The 24,203-nt window shown below is 44.8% G+C and overlaps 1 protein-coding gene across 2 annotated transcripts in view; it reads left to right on the top strand.

The window, feature by feature from the left end:
- Nucleotides 1–24,132, top strand: part of cacnb3a (calcium channel, voltage-dependent, beta 3a) — a 29,800-nt gene extending 5,668 nt beyond the window's left edge. The window contains exons 3-15 of one of the 2 annotated variants that reach the window (XM_071371503.1): nt 7,705–7,824; nt 8,082–8,204; nt 8,470–8,579; nt 8,797–8,873; nt 9,010–9,029; nt 9,157–9,234; nt 10,979–11,037; nt 11,457–11,557; nt 11,907–12,058; nt 12,572–12,667; nt 12,764–12,934; nt 13,386–13,431; nt 19,608–19,739. In XM_071371503.1, coding sequence (XP_071227604.1) covers nt 7,705–7,824; nt 8,082–8,204; nt 8,470–8,579; nt 8,797–8,873; nt 9,010–9,029; nt 9,157–9,234; nt 10,979–11,037; nt 11,457–11,557; nt 11,907–12,058; nt 12,572–12,667; nt 12,764–12,934; nt 13,386–13,415 — 1,137 coding nt within the window. In that variant the 3' untranslated portion in view covers nt 13,416–13,431; nt 19,608–19,739. Of the gene's footprint in view, nt 1–7,704; nt 7,825–8,081; nt 8,205–8,469; nt 8,580–8,796; nt 8,874–9,009; nt 9,030–9,156; nt 9,235–10,978; nt 11,038–11,456; nt 11,558–11,906; nt 12,059–12,571; nt 12,668–12,763; nt 12,935–13,385; nt 13,432–19,607 lie in introns of both variants that reach the window. The other variant, XM_071371502.1, reaches the window with a different exon arrangement.
- Nucleotides 24,133–24,203: the final 71 nt, after the last annotated feature.

The raw sequence follows: 24,203 nt of genomic DNA on the forward strand, positions 1-24,203 counted from the left end.
TTGCTGGGGCTGTGGTCTGTGATCTATGAGTGCATGTACGCCTCGTTGACTGTTAATGGAGCAACTTGCCTTTACTTAACCACCTGTTTTACAACTAAAGTAACGTACCCGGTTTGCATTTACACCTTCCGGCGTTGTGCTTGGAATATTGGAGCCAGTCATCATCTGTCATGATGGTGTGTGTGTGTGTGCCTGCATATGTGTGCGTGTGTATGATGTAGGGTTGACCGCATTTAGTCGACTGGTCAATTGTTTGGTCGATAGGCTGTTGGTCGACCGAGATTTCTTTAGTAGAGCAGTAGCAAAAAAAGAAACAAATATAATGGCGTACACCTGTGTGATTGGTGCCTGTCTGAATGGACTGATCCATTGTGGAGGCCGTGGGGATGGAACAGTCCACTCTAAGATGTGCTACTGAAATTGTATATGGCTATATTATGTAGGAACAATGGTGCAACACTAATACAAATAATATTATTTTATAACAGATGCGATTTCTCCCATGTTGGGTAGCGGTCGCTGTCCGTGGTTCTGAAACACATCAGTGCGCTGTTGAATTGGCGTCTTTTCCTAGACCATGTTGCTATTTGCATAATAGCAAAGTTAACCAGCATATTTGTGTTGAGAACAATGTGGTAGAGGCAGCAGCGGAGTTAGGAGACGAGAAAACAGCACTTTCCTTAATTGTCTAAGAAAAGTGAGGAGAGGAAACCCAAACTTAATTAGGTCTATAATCAATAACCTAAATGTTAAATGTGCCTGGCTTTACAGTGCATTCAGAAAGTATTCAGACCCCTTGACTTTGTCCACATTTTGTTACGTTACAGCCTTATTCTAAAATGGATTCAATTGTTATTTTCCCTCATCAATCTACACACAATACCCCATAATGACAAAGCAAACGGAAATATCACATTGACATAAATATTCAGACCCTTTACTCAGTACTTTGTTGAAGCACCTTTGGCAGCGATTACAGCCTTGAGTCTTCTTGGTTAGGACGCTACAAACTTGGCACACCTGTATTTGGGGAGTTTCTCCCATTCCTTTCTGCAGATCCTCTCAAGCTCTGTCAGGTTGGATGGGGAGCGTTACAGCACAGCTATTTTCAGATTTCTCCAGAGATGTTTGATCGGCTTCAAGCCACTCAAGGACATTCAGAGACTTGTCCCGAAGCCACTCCTGCATTGTCTTGCCTGTGCGCTTAGGGTCGTTGTCCTGTTGGAAGGTGAACCTTCGCCCCAGTCTGAGGTCCTGAGTGCTCTGGAGCAGGTTTTCAAAAAGGATCTCTCTGTACTTTGCTCCGTTCATCTTTGCCTCGATCCTGACTTGTCTCCCAGTCCATGCCGCTGAAAAGCATCCCCACAGCATGATGCTGCCACCGCCATGCTTCACTGTAGGGATGGTGCCAGGTTTCCTCCAGACGTGACATCTCAAGGATGATCAATGGAAAAAGTTCAATTTCAAGTCTCATAGCAAAGGGTCTGAATACTTATGTAAATAAGGTATTTCTGTTTCTTATTATTTTTTATAAATGAGCAAAAATGTCTAAAAACCTGTTTTCTTTGTCATTACGGGGTATTGTGTGTAGATTGCTGAGGAACATATTTTTGAAATCAATTTTAGAATAGGGCTGTAACTTAACAAATAGTGGAACATTTCAAGGGGTCTGAATACTTTCCGAAAGGCACTGTATATCTCCAGAAATAAGACAGATCCTGCTTCTGCCTGTTTGAGTGGTTGTTTAATAGCCTACTGATTCCGTGAGAACCAAGCCTCATGCAACCACAACATAAACACATTCGGTTGGTTTTGATCTTTGCTATACTGTAATAAATGCTTTACACTTTTTTCCTTTAGAACAGCCTCTCTGGTATTATTTATAATCTATGTAGTGTTATTTACACGGTTCCAAATTGTCATAAAAAGCATAGACTATTTATAAAAAATAATGACCCTCCTTTTTCTTGATATCATTATTGTTATTATCACTATTATTGTTATGATCATTATTATAATAATAAGTGATGTCATTATCATTAGTAGGCTTAGTATAGCAACCTTGTATAACCGCCATCGAGCTGTAGGCCGAAGAGCACATCCTGTTTAATCTTAATAGCGGAGCTTACTTAGGCCTGTATTTCAAAACGTATAAAGACTACAGTACTGTATCAATCAATCATTCATTTATTAATATCGTCACACAGCATACCCGTCGTTCATGATTTGACATGCATTCAAGCATTTTAGTTTTAAAATAAAATAACAAAGCGACCCTTGAATAATTAGCATAAACAATAGATAAACCATTCCATGTTGGAAATTGCATTCATGAATGAATCAAATCAAGTTTATTTTATATAGCCCTTCGTACATCAGCTAATATCTCAAAGTGCTGTACAGAAACCCAGCCTAAAACCCCAAACAGCAAGCAATGCAGGTGTAGAAGCACGGCGGCTAGGAAAAACTCCCTAAAAAGGCCAAAACCTAGGAAGAAACCTAGAGAGGAACCAGGCTATGAGGGGTGGCCAGTCCTCTTCTGGCTGTGCCGGGTGGAGATTATAACAGAACATGGCCAAGATGTTCAAATGTTCATAAATGACCAGCATGGTCAAATAATAATCAGGAGTAAATGAATGCGACTGGTTTTAGGCTTTACATTTTATTTTATTTTATGTTACAACAGACTCTCTGGTATTACATTGTTCCAAACGGTCAGAGAAATTATATTGTAATCTAACGGCACCTGTTTGGCACACAATATGCACGCAGCACTTGCTCCTTACCTTCTTTTTCTTGAGCTCCAGTATCTTCCACAACTAGTCAAATTTATTCCACACATCTGACTTCCCCTTTACCACCTGAGCAACCAGTAAACATTTCCCCGTTTTGAGTTTATTTGTCACATTCTCTGAATTCTTCCAGATCAGGTATTCCCAAACTGGGGTAAGCAATGCCGTCAGGGGTACACCAAATAAAAATGTGATTCACATTAAAAAACAGACCATTTATATTTTCCAACGGGGCTATACATTTGGGTGAGTTTTTCTTCTTGCCTGAGTGTCCTCGTTTCACTGCCAAAAATAAAATGAAACCATCTAGTGTTCAGTGAAATAACAACACAACGTCAAATACAGGTAGCCTAACATAAAGTCACATTAACCGTTACTCGCTCACAGGAATTCCACTAACGGTACATATGTAGCCAAACATAGCTGCTGCTCATTCCGTTTGCTCGGAAATGGATAAATGGTTAAAAAAAAGTAAGGCCCATAAAGACACATAACAGCTCTACTGGTAGAACTGCTACTACCAGCAGTACTACACCTGCACCTGTCGACGACAGAAGTTGTTCTGTTTCCACAAGCATATCCAATGCTAGCATCAGAAAATTCTACATTTGTTGTTAGCCCAGCTAGCATGGACACTGACAGTTGTGAATTTGATGCAGCCGAAGAGCTACTGCCCCCTTACCCGGGAAAGCACCGAACAACAGACAGGGACGTTGGACCATCGAAGAGACGCAAAAATGATGAGAACTACATTGATTTGGGGTTCACTTATTTGGATTTGGAGTGTTAAATGTGCCAAAGTTCACAACTCGATGAAACCTTCACTCTTGCGCAGACATTTAGAAACAAAACATGCCAATTTGAAAAATAAGCCACAGGGGTTTTTGGAGCGAGAAGAAAGATGACATTCGAGTTGTAAGACATGTATAAAAGCAACAGATACCATCAATAAAAAGGGTCTAGAAGCGTCTTATATGGTGAGCTACCGAGTGGCTAGGACAGGCAGGCCCCATGTATAAAAGCAGTGGCTAGGACAGGCAGGCCCCATACTATTGTGGAGGACTTAGTTCTTCCTGCTGCCGCGGATATGGCTGGAACAATGCTGGGGGAAATGTCAAAAACTATACAGACAATGCCCTCATCAAACAACACTGTTTCACGACGCATCAGTGACATGTCAGGAGATGTTTTTGAAATAATTTCTGCTTCGCATACAAGCCAGTGAATTATATGCGTTACAGCTGGATGAGTCAACCGACGTGGTGGGCCTGGCACAGCTCCTGGTATATGTCTGTTATGTTTATGTGGAGTCAAGTAAGGAAGACATCCTCTTCTGCAAACCACTGGAAACCAGGACAACAGGAGAGGATATTTTTTAAGTACTTGACAGCTTTGTGACATCAAATGGACTTTGGTGGTCAAGATGTGTTGGTATCTGTACTGATGGCACAAAAGCCATGACAGGGAGACATAGTGGAGTGGTAACGCGTGTGCATAGTTGCTCCCGACGCCACTTGGTTACACTGCAGCATCCACCGAGAGGCTCTTGCTACCAAGGGAATCCCTGACAGCTTGAAAGACATTTTGGACACTACAGTGAAAATGGTTAACTTTGTTAAAGCAAGGCCCGTGAACTCTCGTGTATTTTCTGCACTATGCAATGATATGGGCAGCGACCATGTAACGCTTTTACAACATACAGAAGTGCACTGGTTATCAAGGGGCAAAGTATTGACATGTTTTTTTGAGAGACGAGCTTAAAGTTTCACTTGTCTGACCGCTTGCATGATGACGAGTTTCTCACATGACTGGCCTATCTGTGTGATGTTTTTTCTCACCTGAATGATCTGAATCTAGGATTACAGGGACTCTCCGCAACTATATTCAATGTGCGAGACAAAATTGAGGCTATGATTAAGAAGTTGGAGCTCTTCTCTGTCTGCATTAACAAGGACAACACACAGGTCTTTCCATCATTGTATGATTTTTTTGTGTGCAAATCAAGCTTACGGACAATGTCAAATGGGAAATAGCGAAGCACCTGAGTGAGCTGGGTGCGCAAATACGCAAGTACTTTCCCAAAATGGAAGACACAAACAATGGGATTCGTTATCCCTTCCATGTCCTGCCTCCAGTCCACTTACCGATATCTGAACAAGAGAGCCTCATCGAAATTGCAACAAAAACTCACACTCATTCTTATGTTTAATAAATGTATCGTATAGTGTGTGTGTGGCAGGCTTACAATGATGACAAAAAACAAAATTTGAGAGTGTGCTGACCCTGGTGCTAGAGGGGGTACGCAGCTAGAGGTTGAATGTTTGAAGGGGTACGGGACTATAAAAAGTTTGGGAACCACTGTTCCAGATGAATGAATATGAAAGAGATGTGTGTGTGTGTGTGTGTGTGTGTGTGTGTGTGTGTGTGTGTGTGTGTGTGTGTGTGTGTGTGTGTGTGTGTGTGTGTGTGTGTGTGTGTGTGTGTGTGTGTGTGTGTGTGTGTGTGTGTGTGTGTGTGTGTGTGTGTGTGTGTGTGTGTGTGTGTGTGTGTGTGTGTGTGTGTGTGGAGACTCTCTTTTAGAGCTGATCTCTACACTTTAATAATGACTGGGCATCATGGCAGCCCAGGAGACTCTCTCAGAGCTGATCTCTACACTTTAATAATAACTGGGCATGGCAACCCAGGCGACTCTCTCAGCACGCTAACGTCATTAAGAAGCACTTAGACCCAGCTCTTTTCCCACTCCAGCCATGTACGGCTAGTAAACATGGCTGTGTGTGTGTCTGTGTTTGAGTGCATGTGTGTGTGCGTTCGTGTGTTCGGTTAAGTACAGTATGTTCACATTGAATACAGCGCTGCTACAGAGCGCAGGAATACAGTTTCACGTCTGTGTCAGCATCCAGTGCTGCTTTCTTAATCAGTCAGGTGTGGACAGCTTCTGTCTGTCTGTCTGTCTGTCTGTCTGTCTGTCTGTCTGTCTGTCTGTCTGTCTGTCTGTCTGTCTGTCTGTCTGTCTGTCTGTCTCACAATCTCCTCCTCCTCCCACCATCACTCTGTCCCTCCCCTCCTTCACACAATTTTATTGTCTAATCTAAATCCTGAGATCACCTATGCGTATCTCATTATATAAACCCTTTCTTTCTTTCTCCCTCCCTCCCTCCCTCCCTCCCTCCCTCCCTCCCTCCCTCCCTCCCTCCCTCCCTCCCTCCCTCCCTCCCTCCCTCCCTCCCTCCCTCCCTCCATCCCTCCCTCCATCCCTCCATCCAGCTCTTTCTGCACATCTCCTTTAGGCTTATCTTTGAATGCGTCTCTCTCTTTTCCCCTTTCCATTGCTCATCTCTGTGTCTTTCTCCTTTAATATATGCCTCTAACTCTATCCCCCCCCCCACCCCCCCCCACCCCCCTCTCTCGCTCTCGCTCTCCAAGGCACAGACCACTTGGTGCAGTGTTGGCTTGAAGAATGTTTGTGCTGAAAATCTGATTCAGTTATACCTTAGAAACCTAGTGATAGAGCATTCTGTGTGTGCTTATACATTCAAGGCTCCCCCTGTCGTCGTATTCAAATGACTGTATTGTGCTGTCTCAACATTATGTATATAGTATGATGCAGGTAGGAACATTCAAGATGGCGTCATACTGTTGTTACGAGTGCTGAGGCTGGTCAGATGAATAGAGGTGTAGGTAATAGAAGTGTACATCAGCACAGGGAGGTTCATAAAGCCCGGAGTGTTTTCTCTCCTCCCCTCAGGCCCCCCCCCCCCCCCCCTCTCTATCTCTCTATCTCTCTATCCACCCCTTTCTCTCTCTGCTCGAACTCTGTTCCCCTGTCCGCCCGGCTTTGTTCGCTGTAGTGTTGACAGAATCAGGGCTGAGTTTCTTCAGAGGAGCCAAATATAGGGGAGCAGAGATATACTGTGCTCCGCCCAGACTGCACCAAGCACAACACTTCTGTCTCTCTCCGCTCTGTTGAGAAGTACAAATATTATCTTTTTTTTCTCTCCCTTTTCTTGTATTTGGCAAAGGATTTTCATTTTGCCCATGTATCCCTATCGTGGTTGATAGTTTTAATAACTCTTACAGCCTTGTGGTTTCCCGCATTAATCCGGTGAATCGTTTGACATCATTTGATAAATAGCCTACTAGACAGCACCTGTGCAGGACCATTAGCTACTCTGACCGAATAATGCGTCTTAATGCCAGCAAGGCGTTTGTTTATCGACGCTATGAAGTCATTGTCTTCATCCACTTCTCTCACAATGCCATTGTGTTCCGCAGACTGGATCCCGGGGCGTGTCCTCGTATTAGGCCACTCAATTATTAACGAGATGTATAGACGGTATGTTTTACTAACAAGCAGAAGTCCATAGAGGATATGCAGGGAGGATAAGGGATGTGCGTGTGCTGCACTGCATTGTTGGGGGATGAGGGGGGCAGAAGAGAGAGGAGGCCACCATATCCTTTGTGCTATATTTGGTGTACCAAGCAGAGAGCTAGTGTGGGGGAGAGGAAGCAGGAGACAAAGTGGATGATGATGAAGAGAGTAATCTCAAAGAAAGAGAAAATATGATGTGTTAGAGTGTGTGTATATTGCCTCCAGTATGACACAACAGAAGAATAGGTTTCAGTGTGCGTGTGTGCGTGTGCGTGTGCGTGTGCGTGTGCGTGTGTGTGTGCGTGAGTGAATCTGGGAGTGCAGGCGTGTGCATACCTGTGTGTGTGAAAGAGAGAGGCTGCCTCTGTGTACTGTTCTTCAGGCTCTTACCTCACCTCAGACCCCTGTCCTGAAATCAACCACCACCACCTCTATATTTGTCTCACAACCAATACAAGTAAATGTAAAAATATGTTGTATTGTCACATACACCAGACAGGTGCAGGGAAATGTGTTTTTAAGTACCCTCTCCCTCTCCAGGGGTCGGCTGATTCGTACACCAGTAGGCCGTCGGATTCCGACCTGTCAGCAGAGGAGGACCGCGAGGCGTATCGGCGTGAAGCCGAGCGCCAGGCCCAGCTCCAGCTCGACAGAGCTAAGGTGTGTTTTGTTATGAAACACACACACACACACACACACACACACACGTCCACACACGTCCACACACACACACACACACACACACACACACACACACACACACACACACACACACACACACACACACACACACACACACACACACACACACACACACACACACACACACACACACACACAGATGAACGCACGCACGGACGCACACACACACTATTGGTAACACTAACTGAAATGTTGTTTGTTTTCTGCCCCTGCAGTCTAAACCTGTAGCGTTTGCGGTGAAGACCAACGTGGCTTTCTGTGGGGCTCTGGATGAGGACTGTCCCGTTCAAGGAGCTGCAATCAACTTCGAAGCCAAAGACTTCCTGCACATTAAGGAGGTGAGGAACTGTCGAGGGAGGACAATACTCACTCTTCTCACCCCTCTCCCCTCTGTTCCCCATGGAAACAACAGCAGCTGTGGAACGCATCCACACGGTCGTCCCACGTAATTATGTTCATTGTGTTAGCTATTATCCGATTTGTATCGTGCTGTGTTAGGTGATATTGAGACATATTGTTCATTGTATTTCCAGAAGTAGCTACAATAATGACCTGGATCAAGCAGTGCCCATGGTGTAATGTTGAGTTGTGTTGTTGTAACAGAAGTACAACAATGATTGGTGGATTGGTCGTCTGGTGAAGGAGGGGGCGGACATTACCTTCATCCCCAGCCCTTTACGCCTGGAGGCTATGAGACTCAAACACGAGCAAAGGTGAACCAACATGTCCTGATGTTTGTAAGAATTTGGGACATTAAGGGAATATCGGGGCCTAATTTCATACTGTAACGTATCCTCCAACTAACATTGAACTGGGCTTCTTTATAATTAACCCTTAACACAATAACCATAACCATAACAGTAACCTCAAACCCCAACTATGACCGGTGCTGTAACCAGTCACCTTTGTTCTGAAATGTCTGTTGTGCAGGAAAAGAGGGGGGAACTCTTCCTCCAGTCTGGGTGACATGGTGTCTGGGAGCTGGAGGACAACGCCGCCATCTGGTGGTGAGTATAAGCATTACACCCTCTGACCTTTTTCTCAGGAATCGAATAATGTCTTATAAATTCAACCTTGATTTTTCTTCTCACTCACTGATATAATATCTTATGTCACTGATTGTACTGTTCTCGTTTTCAAAAGACAAACCGAAGCAAAAGCAGGTACGTTTTTATGTCGTCTTCTCTATTAAAAAAACATGAACCTGTTTTAAAAGGTGAAACCGACAGGAACTTTGATTGACACGCTCGCTGTCTTTCTCTTGGTCTCTTTCTCTCTTGGTTCACACAGGAACACATTCCTCCATATGACGTGGTCCCGTCGATGCGGCCGGTGGTCTTAGTGGGGCCGTCACTGAAGGGGTATGAGGTAAGTGTCTCTCGCTCTCTCTCCGTTCTAGTAAGGTCAAGAACAATGTTTCTACTAGGGGAAGGCAACCTTTGGTCAACCTTTGGTCCTTCTACTTTGGAGGAACCAGTCAAGAACCGCCTCTTGTCTGCTCCATCTAGTGATAGTGATTCACATTTCTCTCTCGGCTCCACAGCTGAATATTAACATCCCATTCAGACAGTGGAATGAACACCAAGCATGGCTAATTCAATGATCTATTTTTAGATGCTTCTTTCATCTGGGGTTCAGTTTCAATGAATTTCAAAGTACACTGAGTGTACAAAACATTAGTACACCTGCTCTTTCCATGACATAGACTGGCCAGGTGCATCCAGGGGAAAGATATGATCCCTTATTGATGTCACCTGTTAAATCCACTTCCATCAGTGTAGATGAAGGGGAGGAGACGGGTTAAAGGAGGATTTTTTTTAACCCTTGAGACAATTGAGACATGGATTGTGTATGTGTGCCATTCAGAGGGTGAATGGGCAAGACAAAAGACTGAAGTGCCTTTGAACGGGGTATTGTAGTAGGTGCCGGGCGCACCGGTTTGAGTCATGAACTACGCTGCAGGGTTCTTCACGCTCAACAGTTTCCCGTGTGTATCAAGAATGGTCCACCACCCAAAGGACATCCAGCCAACGGCAGGCCAGTGGTTGAAAACGGGTCATTGATAAAAGACGACAAAGGAGGCTGACACGAATTGTGCAGAGCAACAGACGGGCTACAGTTAGTCAACTGACAGTCCATTACAACATTGGTGCCCAAAGATCCATAAAAGAATGCACAACTCATTGTACCCAGACACGAATGGGCTTTGGCAGCCGACGACCTTACAGAGTTCCCACTTCTTTGAGCAAAAAAACAAGAAACTGCGGTTGTAGTGGGCTAAAGAACAAAAACACTGGACACTGTAGAATTGGAAAAACATTGCCTGGTCTGATGAATCCCCGGTTCCTGCTGTTTCACGCTGATGGGAGGACTAGGGTATGGAGAAAACCACGAGTACATGCATCCATCATGTCGTGTGTCAACATTGGTGGTGGTGGTGTGATGGCGTGGGGTGTGTTTTCATGGCACATATTGGGCACCTTGATAAAAGTGGAGCAACGTTTGAAAGCCACAGGATATCTGAACATCATCGCCAATCAGGTGCATCCCTTCATGGCAGCAGTGTATCCATCTGCTAATTGATTTTTTTCAGCAGGATAATGCCCCATGCCACAAGGCTAGGATTGTCCAGGAATGGTTCCATGAACATGACAGTGAATTCAGCTTACTGCAGTGGCCTGCCCTGTCACCAGATCTCAATCTAATTGAGCATCTGTGGGATGAGATGGAATGAGCTATTCGGAGTAGAGATCCACTACCAACAAACTCGACACAACTGTGGAAACATTGGAGTCAACATGGGCCAGCATCCCTGTGGAACGCTTTAGACACCATGCCCCGACGAATTGAGGCTGTTCTGAAGGCAAACGAAGGGTTGGGTGCAACTCAATATTAGGAAGGTGCTCTTAATGTTTTGTACACTCAGTGTATGCTTCTTTAGGCAATAGGATTTCTCACACACTTGTTTATTGTCTTGCCAAGTGTGCATTTTGATGCTGGGGGCTTAGAAGTATGGTGGTACAGTTTTACGTTTCTTTCACTGATGCTGAGATAGTTTGATTGACAATGATATGTATCCAAGATCTCTTTGTCTTTCTCTACCCTCTCTCAGGTGACAGATATGATGCAGAAAGCTCTGTTTGACTTCCTGAAACACAGGTTCGACGGACGGTTAGTACTGTATATACAGGCATCCTGATTGATTGTCAGCTGCACATTAAAGTAGCTAGTTGTTTATTTACATTTGCGTCATTCAGCAGACGCTCTTATCCGGAGCGACTTACAGGAGCAATTAGGGTTAAGTGCCTTGCTCAAGGGCACAGACAGATTGTTCACCTTATCGGATTGGAATTTGAACCGACGACCTTTCGGTTACTGGCCCAATGCTCTTAACCGCTAGGCTACCTCTCTCTTTTATGTACATCTATGACACAGGTGTTCTTTTGATTGCTCGCCCTCTGTTTGATCTCTTTCTGAACCTCCATTGCATTCATCACTGTGATCTTTTGTCTGTAGTGTGTATTAGCAGTGTATTTGTAGTGAGTGTTATTTATTGTGTGTTTATCCTGTTTTGTTTCTGACACCTGCAGAATCTCCATCACACGCGTTACGGCAGACCTTTCTCTTGCCAAGAGATCTGTGCTCAACAAGAGGCCCATCATGGAGAGATCCAATGCTCGCTCTAGCCTGGGTGAGTACACACACACACACACACACACACACACGAGTGGAGTCTGCTGAGGGGAGGACGGCTCATAATAATGGCTGGACTGGAGTGAATGGAACGGCATCAAACCATGTGTTTGATATATTTGATACCATTCCACTCATTCCGCTCCAGCCATTACCATGGGCCCGTCCTCCCCAAATAAGGTGCCACCAACCTCCTGTGACACACACATGCACGCACACACACACACACATTCCCTTTAACATACACATTTGTTCATGTAAACACTATTAAGTGGGTAAGCGTCCAAAGTTCATGGATTGATCTCTAGGTCAGGTACTGTAATGTTATGTATCTCTCTCCCCTACAGCCGAGGTCCAGAGTGAGATAGAGAGGATATTTGAGCTGGCCAAAACCCTCCAGCTGGTGGTTCTGGATGCAGACACCATCAACCACCCAGCCCAGCTAGCCAAGACTTCCCTGGCCCCTATCATCGTCTACGTCAAAGTGTCCTCGCCAAAGGTACATAGCTAGACAACCTCACTTCGTACATGTCCTGCAGATGTAGTGTGAGTGGACTTATATGAAGATGTCTTTTCATCGTTTGAATTTCTCTTCTTTATGAAGCCTTTATAAAGCCTTCTTTATAAAGCTACCCTCTCTCCCTGTCTCTTTCCTTCTCTCTTTCCCTCGCTCACTCTCTTGCTCACTCCCCCCCCTTTTTCTCTCTCTCCTCCCCTTTTTCTGTCTCCCCTCCCCTTTTTCTGTCTCTCCTCCCCTTGTTATCTCTCTCCTCCCCTTTTTCTGTCTCTCCTCTCCTTTTTCTCTCTCTCCTCCCCTTGTTATCTCTCTCCTCCCCTTGTTATCTCTCTCCTCCCCTTTTTCTGTCTCTCCTCTCCTTTTTCTCTCTCCCCTCCCCTTTTTCTCTCTCTCCTCCCCTTGTTATCTCTCGCCTCCCCTTTTTCTCTCTCTCTCCCCCCCTTTTTCTCTCTCTCTCCTCCCCCTTTTCTGTCTCTCCTCCCCTCTCTCTCTCAGGTGCTCCAGAGGCTGATCAAGTCCCGGGGGAAGTCTCAGAGCAAACACCTGAACGTGCAGATGATGGCCGGGGACAAACTGTCTCAATGCCCCCCTGTACGTGGACACCCCATCATACAGTACTATTCACAGCTACTATTACAATTCCACCAACTGTCTGAAATTAATCTCCCTCCTACTGTTCCTTCATAGGAGATGTTTGATGTCATTTTGGATGAGAACCAATTGGAGGATGCGTGTGAGCACTTGGCTGAATACCTAGAGATCTACTGGCGCGCCACTCATCTTCCCGACACCACCCCCATCAACCCGCTATTAGAGCAGAACCTCATGACCCCGCCCTCAGCCAACTCTAGCCTACAGGTGAGATGCTGCTATGTGGATGGAGGAGGGAAGGTGCAGGGGAACAGAGACAATTGGAGATGGGCGAATGGAAAGAGGACAGATAATGGGATAGTGAGGTTTTTGTAGGGCAGTGTTTCTTCATCCTGGTCCTGGGGAGCCAAAGGGGCGCACATTTTGTTTTTTGCCTTACACACCTGATTCAAATCGTCAAAGATGATGAGTTGATCATTCGAATCAGCTGTGTAGTGTTAGGGCAAAAACAAAAATGTGCTCCCCTTTGAGTCCACAGGACCAGGATGATGGGACACTGCTTTAGTGGGAGGGATAGGGGAGGAGGGGGGGGGTTGTTTATGTGGTTGTTGTGTGTTGCATCTGTCCTTACAGTACTATACCAGATTCCCTCTATCCCCTTTCTCATGTCTGTCTGTTTGTCCGTCTTCTCACTCATCCCTGCTTAACGTTTTTGCAGTTTTCTGAAACACAGGAATTAATTGAATGATCGCTTACCACACGGGGTGAGTAGGAGGGTTTATGTATGTACATTACTTCTCCACCCGATAACCCCTACCACCCCTTAACCCCCCACCACCACCCCACCCCTCTACACCAACCACACTTGGTGGAATAAGATCAACCGATGTGTCTTATTTCCCTCTCACACAATAAACCCCCCCCCCACACACACACACAAGCCACTGATACCTACAGATTGTAGACCTCTTCCCATCTCTTATCCACCTGCCACCTCACAGTCCCTGCATATTTGATTGACACTGTGCTACAAACTTCAAAGATTATATGATGAAATCCAGAAAGTAGCAGCAGGTTCAGGGCTTGATATACAAAAAGTCATGTAACAGGCTATATGAATGTAATGAAGTCTGCTAAATGGCATACACAGGTAACTGCCAAGGTAAAAGGAAACACCAACATAGACTGTCTTAATGGGGGCGTTGGGCCACCACGAGCCAGAACAGCTTCAATGTACCTTGACATAGATTCTACAAGTGTCTGGACCTCTATTGGAGGGATGCGACACCATTCATCCATGAGAAAGACCATAATTTGGTGTTTTGTGGTGTAAAATGCTTTCTCATTTGCCACTCCAGAATCTCCCATAAGTGTTCAATTGGGTTGAGATCTGGTGACTGAGACACACAGACGTACGCTCCCTTTAAGACCCCGTTAAAACCCCTTTAAGACCCCTCTTTCAAAGTCACCGAGATCTAGTCTAGCCATGGAAGCCAAAATAATGGGCAACTGGGCATTTTTATACATGACCCTAAGCATGATGGGAGGTTAATTGCTTAATTAACTCTTTTGAAGCACTTGCTTCATTGAAGCACTTGCTTTCAATATACTTTGTATCCCTCATTTACTCATGTGTTTCCATTATTTTGGCAGTTACCTGTACGCTATAATGCACAGTGGATGTATTATAAATCTGCAGTAAACAAATGGAGCCGTACCATGACCATACTCATGCTTTATGAATGGCACACTCTCTCACGCTGGCACAGAATGCTACCCTGAATGAAACTTTTGGTGCGCATAAAATTATTGAAATGATTGTCAAATTGAAGCACGACGAAACAATGCATAAACAATGTAATGGTTGAGATTGCTCCGGTGGAAAGGGTAGTGTTAAGAAGTGATCTCAATGTGATTGGTTCAGAACATTAAAAAAAAAATGCAAACCATGCCAATTTACGTTAACAGTGTTCTTAACACTGTAATGGCATGTTATCCATTTAACTGTTCCACTGTCATTGGTGGTATATCCTGTAGAGGAGTGTCAATTTTAGGAGATTCGGAGCTCAAGAATTTCACTGTACCCTGTAATTACATCTGCAACCCTGTACATGTGACTATTAAACTCTCTAATCTAATCAGTTAGTCTTACTGTGCCATCAGAAAGTATTCAGACCCCTTGACTTTTTTCATATTTTGTCACGTTACAGCCTTTTATTCCGAAATGGATCAAATTAATCATCAATCTACACACATACCCCATAATGACAAAACGAAAACAGGTTTTTAGAAAAAACAGAAATACCTTATTTACATAAGTATTCAGACCCTTTGCTATGAGACTCGAAATTGAGCTCAGGTGCATCCTGTTTCCATTGATCATCCTTGAGATGTTTCTACAACTTGATTGGAGTCCACCGGTGGTAAATTCAATTGATAGGACAGGAACACACCTGTCTCTATAAAGTCCCACAGTTGACAGTGCATGTCAGAGCAAAAACCAAGCCATGGGGTCAAAGGAATTGTCAGTAGAGCTCTGAGACAAGATTGTGTCAAGGCACAGATATGGGGACGGGTACCAAAACATTTCTGCAGCATTGAAGGCCCACAAGAACACAGTGCCCTCCATTGTTCTTAAATAGAAGAAGTTTAAAACCACCAAGACTCTTCCTAGAGCTGGCCGCCCAGCCAAACTGAGCAAATAGGGGAGAAGGGCCTTGGTCAGTGAGGTAACCAAGAACCGATGGTCACTCTGACAGCCCGCTTTGAGTTTTCCAAAAGCCATCTAAAGGACAGACCATAAGAAACAAGACTCTCTGGTCTGATGAAACCAAGATTGAACTCTTTGGCCTGAATGCCATATATCACATCTGGAGGAAACCTGGCACCATCCCTACGGTGAAGCATGGTGGTGGCAGCATCATGCAATGGGGATGTTTTTCATTGGCAGGGACTGGGAGACTAGCCAGGATCGAGGGAAAGATGAATGGAGCAAAGTTGTTTTATTTCACCTTTATTTAACCAGGTAGGCCAGTTGAGAACAAGTTCTCATTTACAACTGCGACCTGGCCAAGATAGAGCAAAGCAGTGCGACACAAACAACACAGAGTTACATATGGGATAAACAAACGTATAGTCATTAACACAATAGAAAAATCTACATACAGTATGTGCAAATGTAGTAAGATTGGGGAGGTAAGGCAATAAATAGGCCATAGTGGCGAAATAATTACAATTTAGCAATTAAACACTTGAGTGATAGATGCGCAGAAGATGAATGTGCAAGTAGAGATACTGGAGTGCAAAGGAGCAACAACAAACAAAAAAAACATGGGGATGAGGTAGTTGGGTGGGCTATTTACAGATGGGCTATGTACAGGTGCAATGATCGGTAAGCTGCTCTGACAGATGCATAAAGTTAGTGAGGGAGATATGTCTCCAGCTTCAGTGATTTTTGCAATTTGTTCCAGTCATTGGCAGCAGAGAACTGGAAGGAAAGGGAGACAAAGGAGAAGTTAGCTTTGGGGGTGACCAGTGAAATATACCTGCTGGAGCGTGTGCTACGGGTGGGTGCTGCTATGGTGACCAGTGAGCTGATATAAGGTGGGGCTTTACCTAGCAAAGACTTATAGATGACCTGGAGCCAGAGGGTTTGGCGACAAATATGAAGCGAGGGCCAGCCAACGAGAGTGTACAGGTCGCAGTGGTGGGTAGTATATGGGGCTTTGGTGACAAAACGGATGGCACTGTGAGACTACACCCAGTTTGCTGAGTAGAGTGTTAGAGGCTATTTTGTAAATGATCGGTAGGATGGTCAGTTTTACAAGGGTATGTTTGGCAGTGAAGGATGAAATAGGAAGCCGATTCTAGATTTAATTTTGGATTGGAGATGCTTAACGTGAGCCTGGAAGGAGAGTTTACAGTCTAGTCAGACACCTAGGTATTTGTAGTTGTCCACATATTCTAAGTCACAACTGTCCAGAGTAGTGATGCTAGACGGGCGGGTGGGTGAGGGCAGCGATCGGTTGAAGAGCATGCATTTAGTTTTGCTTGCATTTAAGAGCAGTTGGAGGCCACGGAAGGAGTGTTGTATGGCATTGAAGCTCGTCTGGAGGTTTGTTTACACAGTGTCCGAAGATGGGCCAAAAGTATACACAATGGTGTCGTCTGCATAGAGTAGGAATCAGAGAATCACCAGCAGCAAGAGTGACATCATTGATGTATACAGAGAAAAGAGTCGGCCCTAACCCTGTGGCACCCCCATAGAGACTGCCAGAGGTCGGGACAACATGCCCTCCGATTTGACACACTGAACTCTATCTGCGAAGTAGTTGGTGAACCAGGTGAGGCAGTCATTTGAGAAACCAAGGCTATTGAGTCTGCCGATAAGAATGCTGTGATTGACAGAGTCGAAAGCCTTGGCCAGGTTGATGAATACGGCTGCACAGTATTGTCTTATATCGATGGCAGTTATGATATCGTTTAGGACCTTGAGCGTGGCTGAGGTGCACCCATGACCCGCTCGGAAACCAGATTGCATAGTGGAGAAGGTACCGTGGGATTCAAAATGTTCGGTGATCTGTTTGTTAACTTGGCTTTCGAGGACTTTAGAAGGCAGGGCGGGATGGATATAGGTCTGTAACAGTTTGGGTCTAGAGTGTCACCCCCTTTGAAGAGGGGGATGACCGTGGCAGCTTTCCAATCTTTAGGGATCTCAGACGATACGAAAGAGAGGTTGAACAGATTAGTAATAGGGGTTGCAACAATTGCGGTGGATAATTTCAGAAAGATAGGGTCCAGATTGTCTAGCCCAGCTGATTTGTAGGGGTCCAGATTTTGCAACTCTTTCAGAACATCAGCTATCTGGATTTGGTTGAAGGAGAAATGGGGGAGGCTTGGGCAAGTTGCTGTGGGGGGTGCAGAGCTGTTGACCGGGGTAGGGGTAGCCAGGTGGAAAGCATGGCCAGCCGTAGAAAAATGCTTATTGAAATTCTCAATTATTGTAGAGTTATCAGTGGTGACTGTGTTTCCTAGCGACAGTGCAGTGGGCAGCTGGGAGGAGGTGCTCTTATTCTCCATGTACTTTACAGTCTCCTATAACTTTTTGGAGTTTGTGCTACAGGATGCACATTTCTGTTTGAAAAAGCTAGCCTTTGCTTTCCTAACTGCCTGTTTAAATTGGTTCCTAACTTCCCTGAAAAGTTGAAGATCGCGGGGGCTATTCGATGCTAATGCAGTACGCCACAGGATGTTTTTGTGCTGGTCAAGGGCAGTCAGGTCTGGAGTGAACCAAGGGCTATATCTGTTCTTAGTTCTAAAAAAATTGAATGGGGCATGCTTATTTAAGATGGTGAGGAAAGCATTTTTAAAGAATAACCAGGCATCCTCTACTGACGGAATGAGGTCAATATCCTTCCAGGATACCCGGGCCAGGTCGATTAGAAAGGCCTGCTCACTGAAGTGTTTTAGGGAGCGTTTGACAGTGATGAGTGGTGGTCGTTTGACCGCGGACCCATTACGGTCGCAGGCAATGAGGCAATGATCGCTGAGATCCTGGTTGAAGACAGCAGAGGTGTATTTAGAGTGCAGGTTGGTCAGGAAGATATCTATGAGGGTGCCCGTGTTTACAGATTTGGGGTTGTACCTGGTGGGTCCCATGATAATTTGTGTGAGATTGAGGGCATCTAGCCTAGATTGTAGGACAGCCGGGGTGTTAAGCATATCCCAGTTTAGGTCACCTAACAGTTCAAACTCTGGAAAAAAAGTACAGAGAGATCCTTGATGAAAACCTGTTCCAGAGTGCTCAGGAACCTCAGACTGGGGCTAAGGTTCACCTTCCAACAGGACAACGACCCTAAGCACACAGCCAAGACAACACAGGAGTGGCTTCAGGACAAGTCTCTGAATGTCCTTGAGTGGCCCAGCCAGAGCCCGGACTTGAACCTGATCGAACATCTCTGGAGAGACCTGAAAATAGCTGTGTAGTGACGCTCCCCATCCAACCTGACAGAGCTTGACAGAATCTGCAGAGAAGAATGGGAGAAACTCCTCAAATACAGGTGTGCCAAGCTTGTAGCGTCATACCTAAGAAGACACGAGGCTGTAATCGCTGCCAAAGGTGCTTCAACAGAGTACTGAGGAAAGGGTCTGAATACTTATGTAAAATTGATATTTCAGTTTTATTTTTATTAAATGTGCAAAAATGTGATTAGAATAAGGCTGTAATGGGGCCTCCCGGGTGGCGCAGTGGTCTAGAGCACTGCATCGCAGTGCTATGCTGCGCCACCAGAGTCTGGGTTCGCGCCCAGGCTCTGTCGCAGCCGGCCGCGACCGGGAGGTCCGTGGGGCGACGCACAATTGGCTTAGCGTCGTCCGGGTTAGGGAGGGTTTGGCCGGTAGGGATATCCTTGTCTCATCGCGCTCCAGCGACTCCTGTGGCGGGCCGGGCGCAGTGCGCGCTAACTGAGGGGGGCGGGTGCACGGTGTTTCCTCCGACACATTGGTGCGGCTGGCTTCCGGGTTGGAGGCGCGCTGTGTTAAGAAGCAGTGCGGCTTGGTTGGGTTGTGCTTCGGAGGACGCATGACTTTCGACCTTCGTCTCTCCCGAGCCCGTACGGGAGTTGTAGCGATGAGACAAGATAGTAATTACTAGCGATTGGATACCACGAAAATTGGGGAGAAAAGGGGATAAAATAAAAAAAAAAAAAAAAGAATAAGGCTGTAATGGAACAAAATGTGGAAAAAGTCAAGGGGTCTGAATACTTTCCGAACGCACTGAATGTGTGATGTGTGTCCACGTGTGGTAGCTTTAACCATTTGTCTTTAGTGTGATGAGGATAGTAAAAAGAGCAGGTTACTTTAGGAATCTGTCTCAGATACTGTAATGGAGATATTTTTTATTATCTCCATCCCCCTCCCCCTCTCCAACACCAAACCCCAGACCCAGAATAAGAACCAGCCCCCAGCGCAGTACAGCAGTGTGGGGGTGGAAGGTGAGGAGGTGGAGGCCCACTCCCCTCTGGAGCAGGACAGCCTGATGCCGTCTGAAGAAGGCTGCGACTCCCTGTCCCGCGGCCTCCTTGGGGGCCCACACCTCCGGGGGGACGAGGAGGACGAGGAGCTGGTGGAGGAATTAGAAGAGGAACTAGATGAGGAGGATGAGTTTGAGTCCCCTTGCCACGCCCAAACTTACAGGGACAGGTACCCCCCTCACCGTGGTCACCGCGGGGGCGTCCACAGCACCAACGGGCATGAATCACAGGACAGGCTGCTCCAGCGCGATGCCCAGCAGGGGCACAACCAGCGCAACAACTGCCAACGCAGCCGCCCCTGGCCCCGAGACAACTACTGACATCTCTAGCGTACCCCTGGCCCCGAGACAACTACTGACATTTCTAACGTACCCTTGAACCGAGACAACTACTGACATCTCTAGTGTACCCCTGGCCCCAAGACAACTACTGACATCTCTAACGTACCCCTGGCCCCAAGACAACTACTGACATCTCTAACGTACCCCTGGCCCGAAGACAACTACTGACATCTCTAACGTACCCCTGGCCCCGAGACAACTACTGACATCTCTAACGTACCCCTGGCCCCAAGACAACTACTGACATCTCTAACGTACCCCTGGCCCCAAGACAACTACTGACATCTCTAACGTACCCCTGGCCCCGAGACAACTACTGACATCTCTAGTGTACCCCTGGCCCCAAGACAACTACTGACATCTCTAACGTACCCCTGGCCCCGAGACAACTACTGACATCTCTAACGTACCCCTGGCCCAAAGACAACTACTGACATCTCTAGCGTACCCCTGGCCCCAAGACAACTACTGACATCTCTAACGTACCCCTGGCCCCAAGACAACTACTGACATCTCTAACGTACCCCTGGCCCCGAGACAACTACTGACATCTCTAACGTACCCCTGGCCCCAAGACAACTACTGACATCTCTAACGTACCCCTGGCCCAAAGACAACTACTGACATCTCTAACGTACCCCTGGCCCCAAGACAACTACTGACATCTCTAACGTACCCCTGGCCCAAAGACAACTACTGACATCTCTAACGTACCCCTGACCCCAAGACAACTAGCTATACCCAAACTACAACTTTGGCCACAAGACACCCACTTGTACACAATAAGTGTGCTCCTTGTCCCCAACCACTCACCCCAACTATGGAAACAATGTACCAATTGTCCCCATAACAATTACTGACTGCTGTGCACATTACCACCTTCTACAATCACACACTTCCAGGCTTACGGTTTTACTCATTCTGATTAGCTGGGGTCATGTTAATCAGATAAAAGGCTATACGTCAACAGGGCTACTCACCTCCACAATAGCAAGCTATAACTACTGGCTGTAGGTCAAGTCAAATTTTAAGATTCTTTGCATAAGGTTTCTCTATTGTAGAATGACACATTTACTGGCCTTAAATCCCTAAGACGTTTATGTATCTTTATTATTGCATGTATGATTATTTTAGGACTATTTGCACATTATGGTCAGAACAGGAACCATACCGCTCTTTCTGGATAAACAAAAGTAGGAATGTCTACATTTTACTTATCTGCTATGGGAAATAGTAATGCATCCGAATATATATTGTACATATTGAATGGGCACCTGGTTATAATCAACTTGGTCTCAGAGCATTTAGTATTATTCTGTATGTAAATCCTGGACACTCAATTAAGTATATGTTACGTTTCATATGGTATGTACTAATTTGTGAATGTCAATCAGCCATTTTATATGATATGTGTCAATTACAATTCATATGATATGTTACAAATCTGCAAAATGTACAATATGTTGAGAATTTGCTAAACGTACAATATGTTACGAAATTTGCAATACGTATAATATGTTACAAATTCCAATTAGTTATGGCTAAGGTTAGCTAGGTGGCTAACGTTAGCTACACTAGGGGTTAGGGTTAGGAGATAGGTTAACGGGTTAACGGGTTAGGGGAAGGGTTAGCTGAAAGAGTTAAGATTAGGCTTATTGTTCAAGGAAGGGTTAGCTAAGTAGTTGCAAAGTAGCTAAAAAGTAGTAGTTGATAATTAGCTAAAATTGTCAGTGATGAGATTCACGCAACCTTTAGGTTGCTAGACATTTGCGTTAAACGCCCACTCATCCACTCCGCTCAATCACTCAATCATCATCGTTTTTTGCCTTTAGTAACCTTCTGTCTTATGTAACCATACCAATCATAACATACTAATTTGAGTGTCCCGGATTTACATTGACTATGTTATGTCTAGTCTATGAGACCAGGCTGTTATAAGTATTTATATTTTGGGGTTTATTTAATTTTGTCAGTATGGACTTCTTCCTGTTTTCAGTTCAGATAGTTTTTACTGAGAAGATGCTGAATGTTTTGGGGGAGGCACAGGTACGCAGGCCTCTATACGGTTATCTGTATGTTAGTGCTGTAAAGCTGCAGTATATTCACATATCTTGTTTCTGTCATTACACATATCACACAGAATATCACCATGAGTTATGAAGGGAATGTAACACATCAATATTACTCTTAACACACACACACAGGCAAGCAAACATCCATGGAGGCTGCTGAGGGGAGGACGGCTCATAATAATGGCTGGAGCGGAGCAAATGGAATGGTATCAAACACATGGAAACATTAAGGTGCCACCAACCTCCTGTGGCACACAGAGGCACATGCAAGCACACACCCACACACACACAAATTCAGGCATCAAAATAATGCAATATCGCATGCCTTTTTTACGACTCCAGCTGCCCCTAGTGGTGGGCTGATCTCACTCCTTCCTCTGATTGTCCTCCAGTTGTGTAGCACATTTGCTATTGTAGCATCCGCACAACATCCCTTACACCCCCCACTTATATGAGTCTCCAAACACCAGGCAAGAGAGAGAGAGCACTTCATACCAAGCACAACCTATTCAGGCTGTTTGGAAGTGTTTGTCAGACACGTTCAGCACATAGCATCTCCTCTGAACCCCTTTGTTTTAACCGTCTCTATACTCTATGTGTACTGCAGTTTTACTGTCAACCTCACGAAGCAGATCCTCAAGTCTACCTATACCGGAAGGTTTTTGATCCAACCAATCACTTATTCGTGCTCAACTGATCACTTCATTCATTGGCTAATCATGTGGGGAACTTGTGATGTGGTCTCCTGGATTTCTCTTGCATTTCGAAAGGACTCACAGCTATAGCAACTGTGACATGATACCATATACCTGCGTGGTTAGTCTATGAACCGATCAGTTGGGCATATTGTGGAACAAAGATCTGCATGAACAGGGTCCCTGCGGACCAAGTCTGGGGACTAACTGGTCTATTGCTTCCATGTCTAACAGGCAACTTTATAGTGTTCTGTATTATTTGAAAAATCACAGCATGATTGAAAAAAATAAGAAAATAATTCTATGCAAGTGTTGCATGAAACCTGATTGTTTCTTTTTGCAGTTCTTCTACACTTTTAATGCATCGATTCTGATTCTCCTTGTTATTTCTTAGTAATATTCTTGTCGACGATTCTGTTTGTAAAAAGGCAGTCACTCCTCTGAGTTACAAATGAACCATTTAAAAAGCAGAATGCATCTCAAATATGGAGTAACCTGACTATAACGGAGAATAATGAAACATAGATTAAAATTACAACATTAATGAATAAGGAGTAGTGTGGGTACAGGTGCCGACACTTGTATTCACTAGAAACGGAAAAGGGAAAACTGTTGAGTATTTTCTTCCCCCAGAATTCTCTCTCTTAACGATACAAACAAAAAGGCAGACATTTTTATTTTTTTAAATTGCACAAAATGTTTTACTTTAGAACGTGTGTTCTATTGAGCAGTTTGGATTGGCTCTGAAGCTATTTATTCCCACCCGTTCCTCGACGACCTATCAGAGAGGGATTGAGCGACTTGCTAAATGCAGCCTTGCATGTTTTAGCTCACTTAGAGATTTTCACTGTACTTTGGAGGAATATGACTTTCAAAGCGGACCAATGTAGTAATTGACAATGAAAAAGGTTTTTCGATTTATGAAGCACAATTTATACAAGGGTTATAGTTTAGTTTCCTGTCTTATATTCTGTATGCAATACAAAGCTTAACATTGAAAGAGTTAAAACGCCTTAACCCATCTGGACTTCCTCTTTTTGTGTAAGTAGAAAAAAAAACATTGCACTAATTTAGTTTTTTGATGGTTGCTTTGTAATGCAATAACTGCACTAAATTATAACCATGTATTATCTATTCACCGGACTCAATCACAGTGTGCTAGCGTGACCCGACGCTCCTTTCCTCAATTTCTGAGACAAAACAAAAATGTAAAAAAAAAAAAAAGAGATTTCCTGCCTGTCGCTGTATAGAATGCTTTCTATTTAAGAATATATTAGTAAAAATGCTAAGTGAAATAAACATTACATTTTATGTACTTTTAATGCTGCCATTGTCATGTGCTTTCTTGAACGTTGTAGCTCTTAGGACAGCAATCTTGTCAATCGAGTCCAGGGAAT

Source organism: Salvelinus alpinus, chromosome 28 (assembly GCF_045679555.1).
Source record: "Salvelinus alpinus chromosome 28, SLU_Salpinus.1, whole genome shotgun sequence".
NCBI classification, from domain to species: Eukaryota; Metazoa; Chordata; class Actinopteri; order Salmoniformes; family Salmonidae; genus Salvelinus; species Salvelinus alpinus.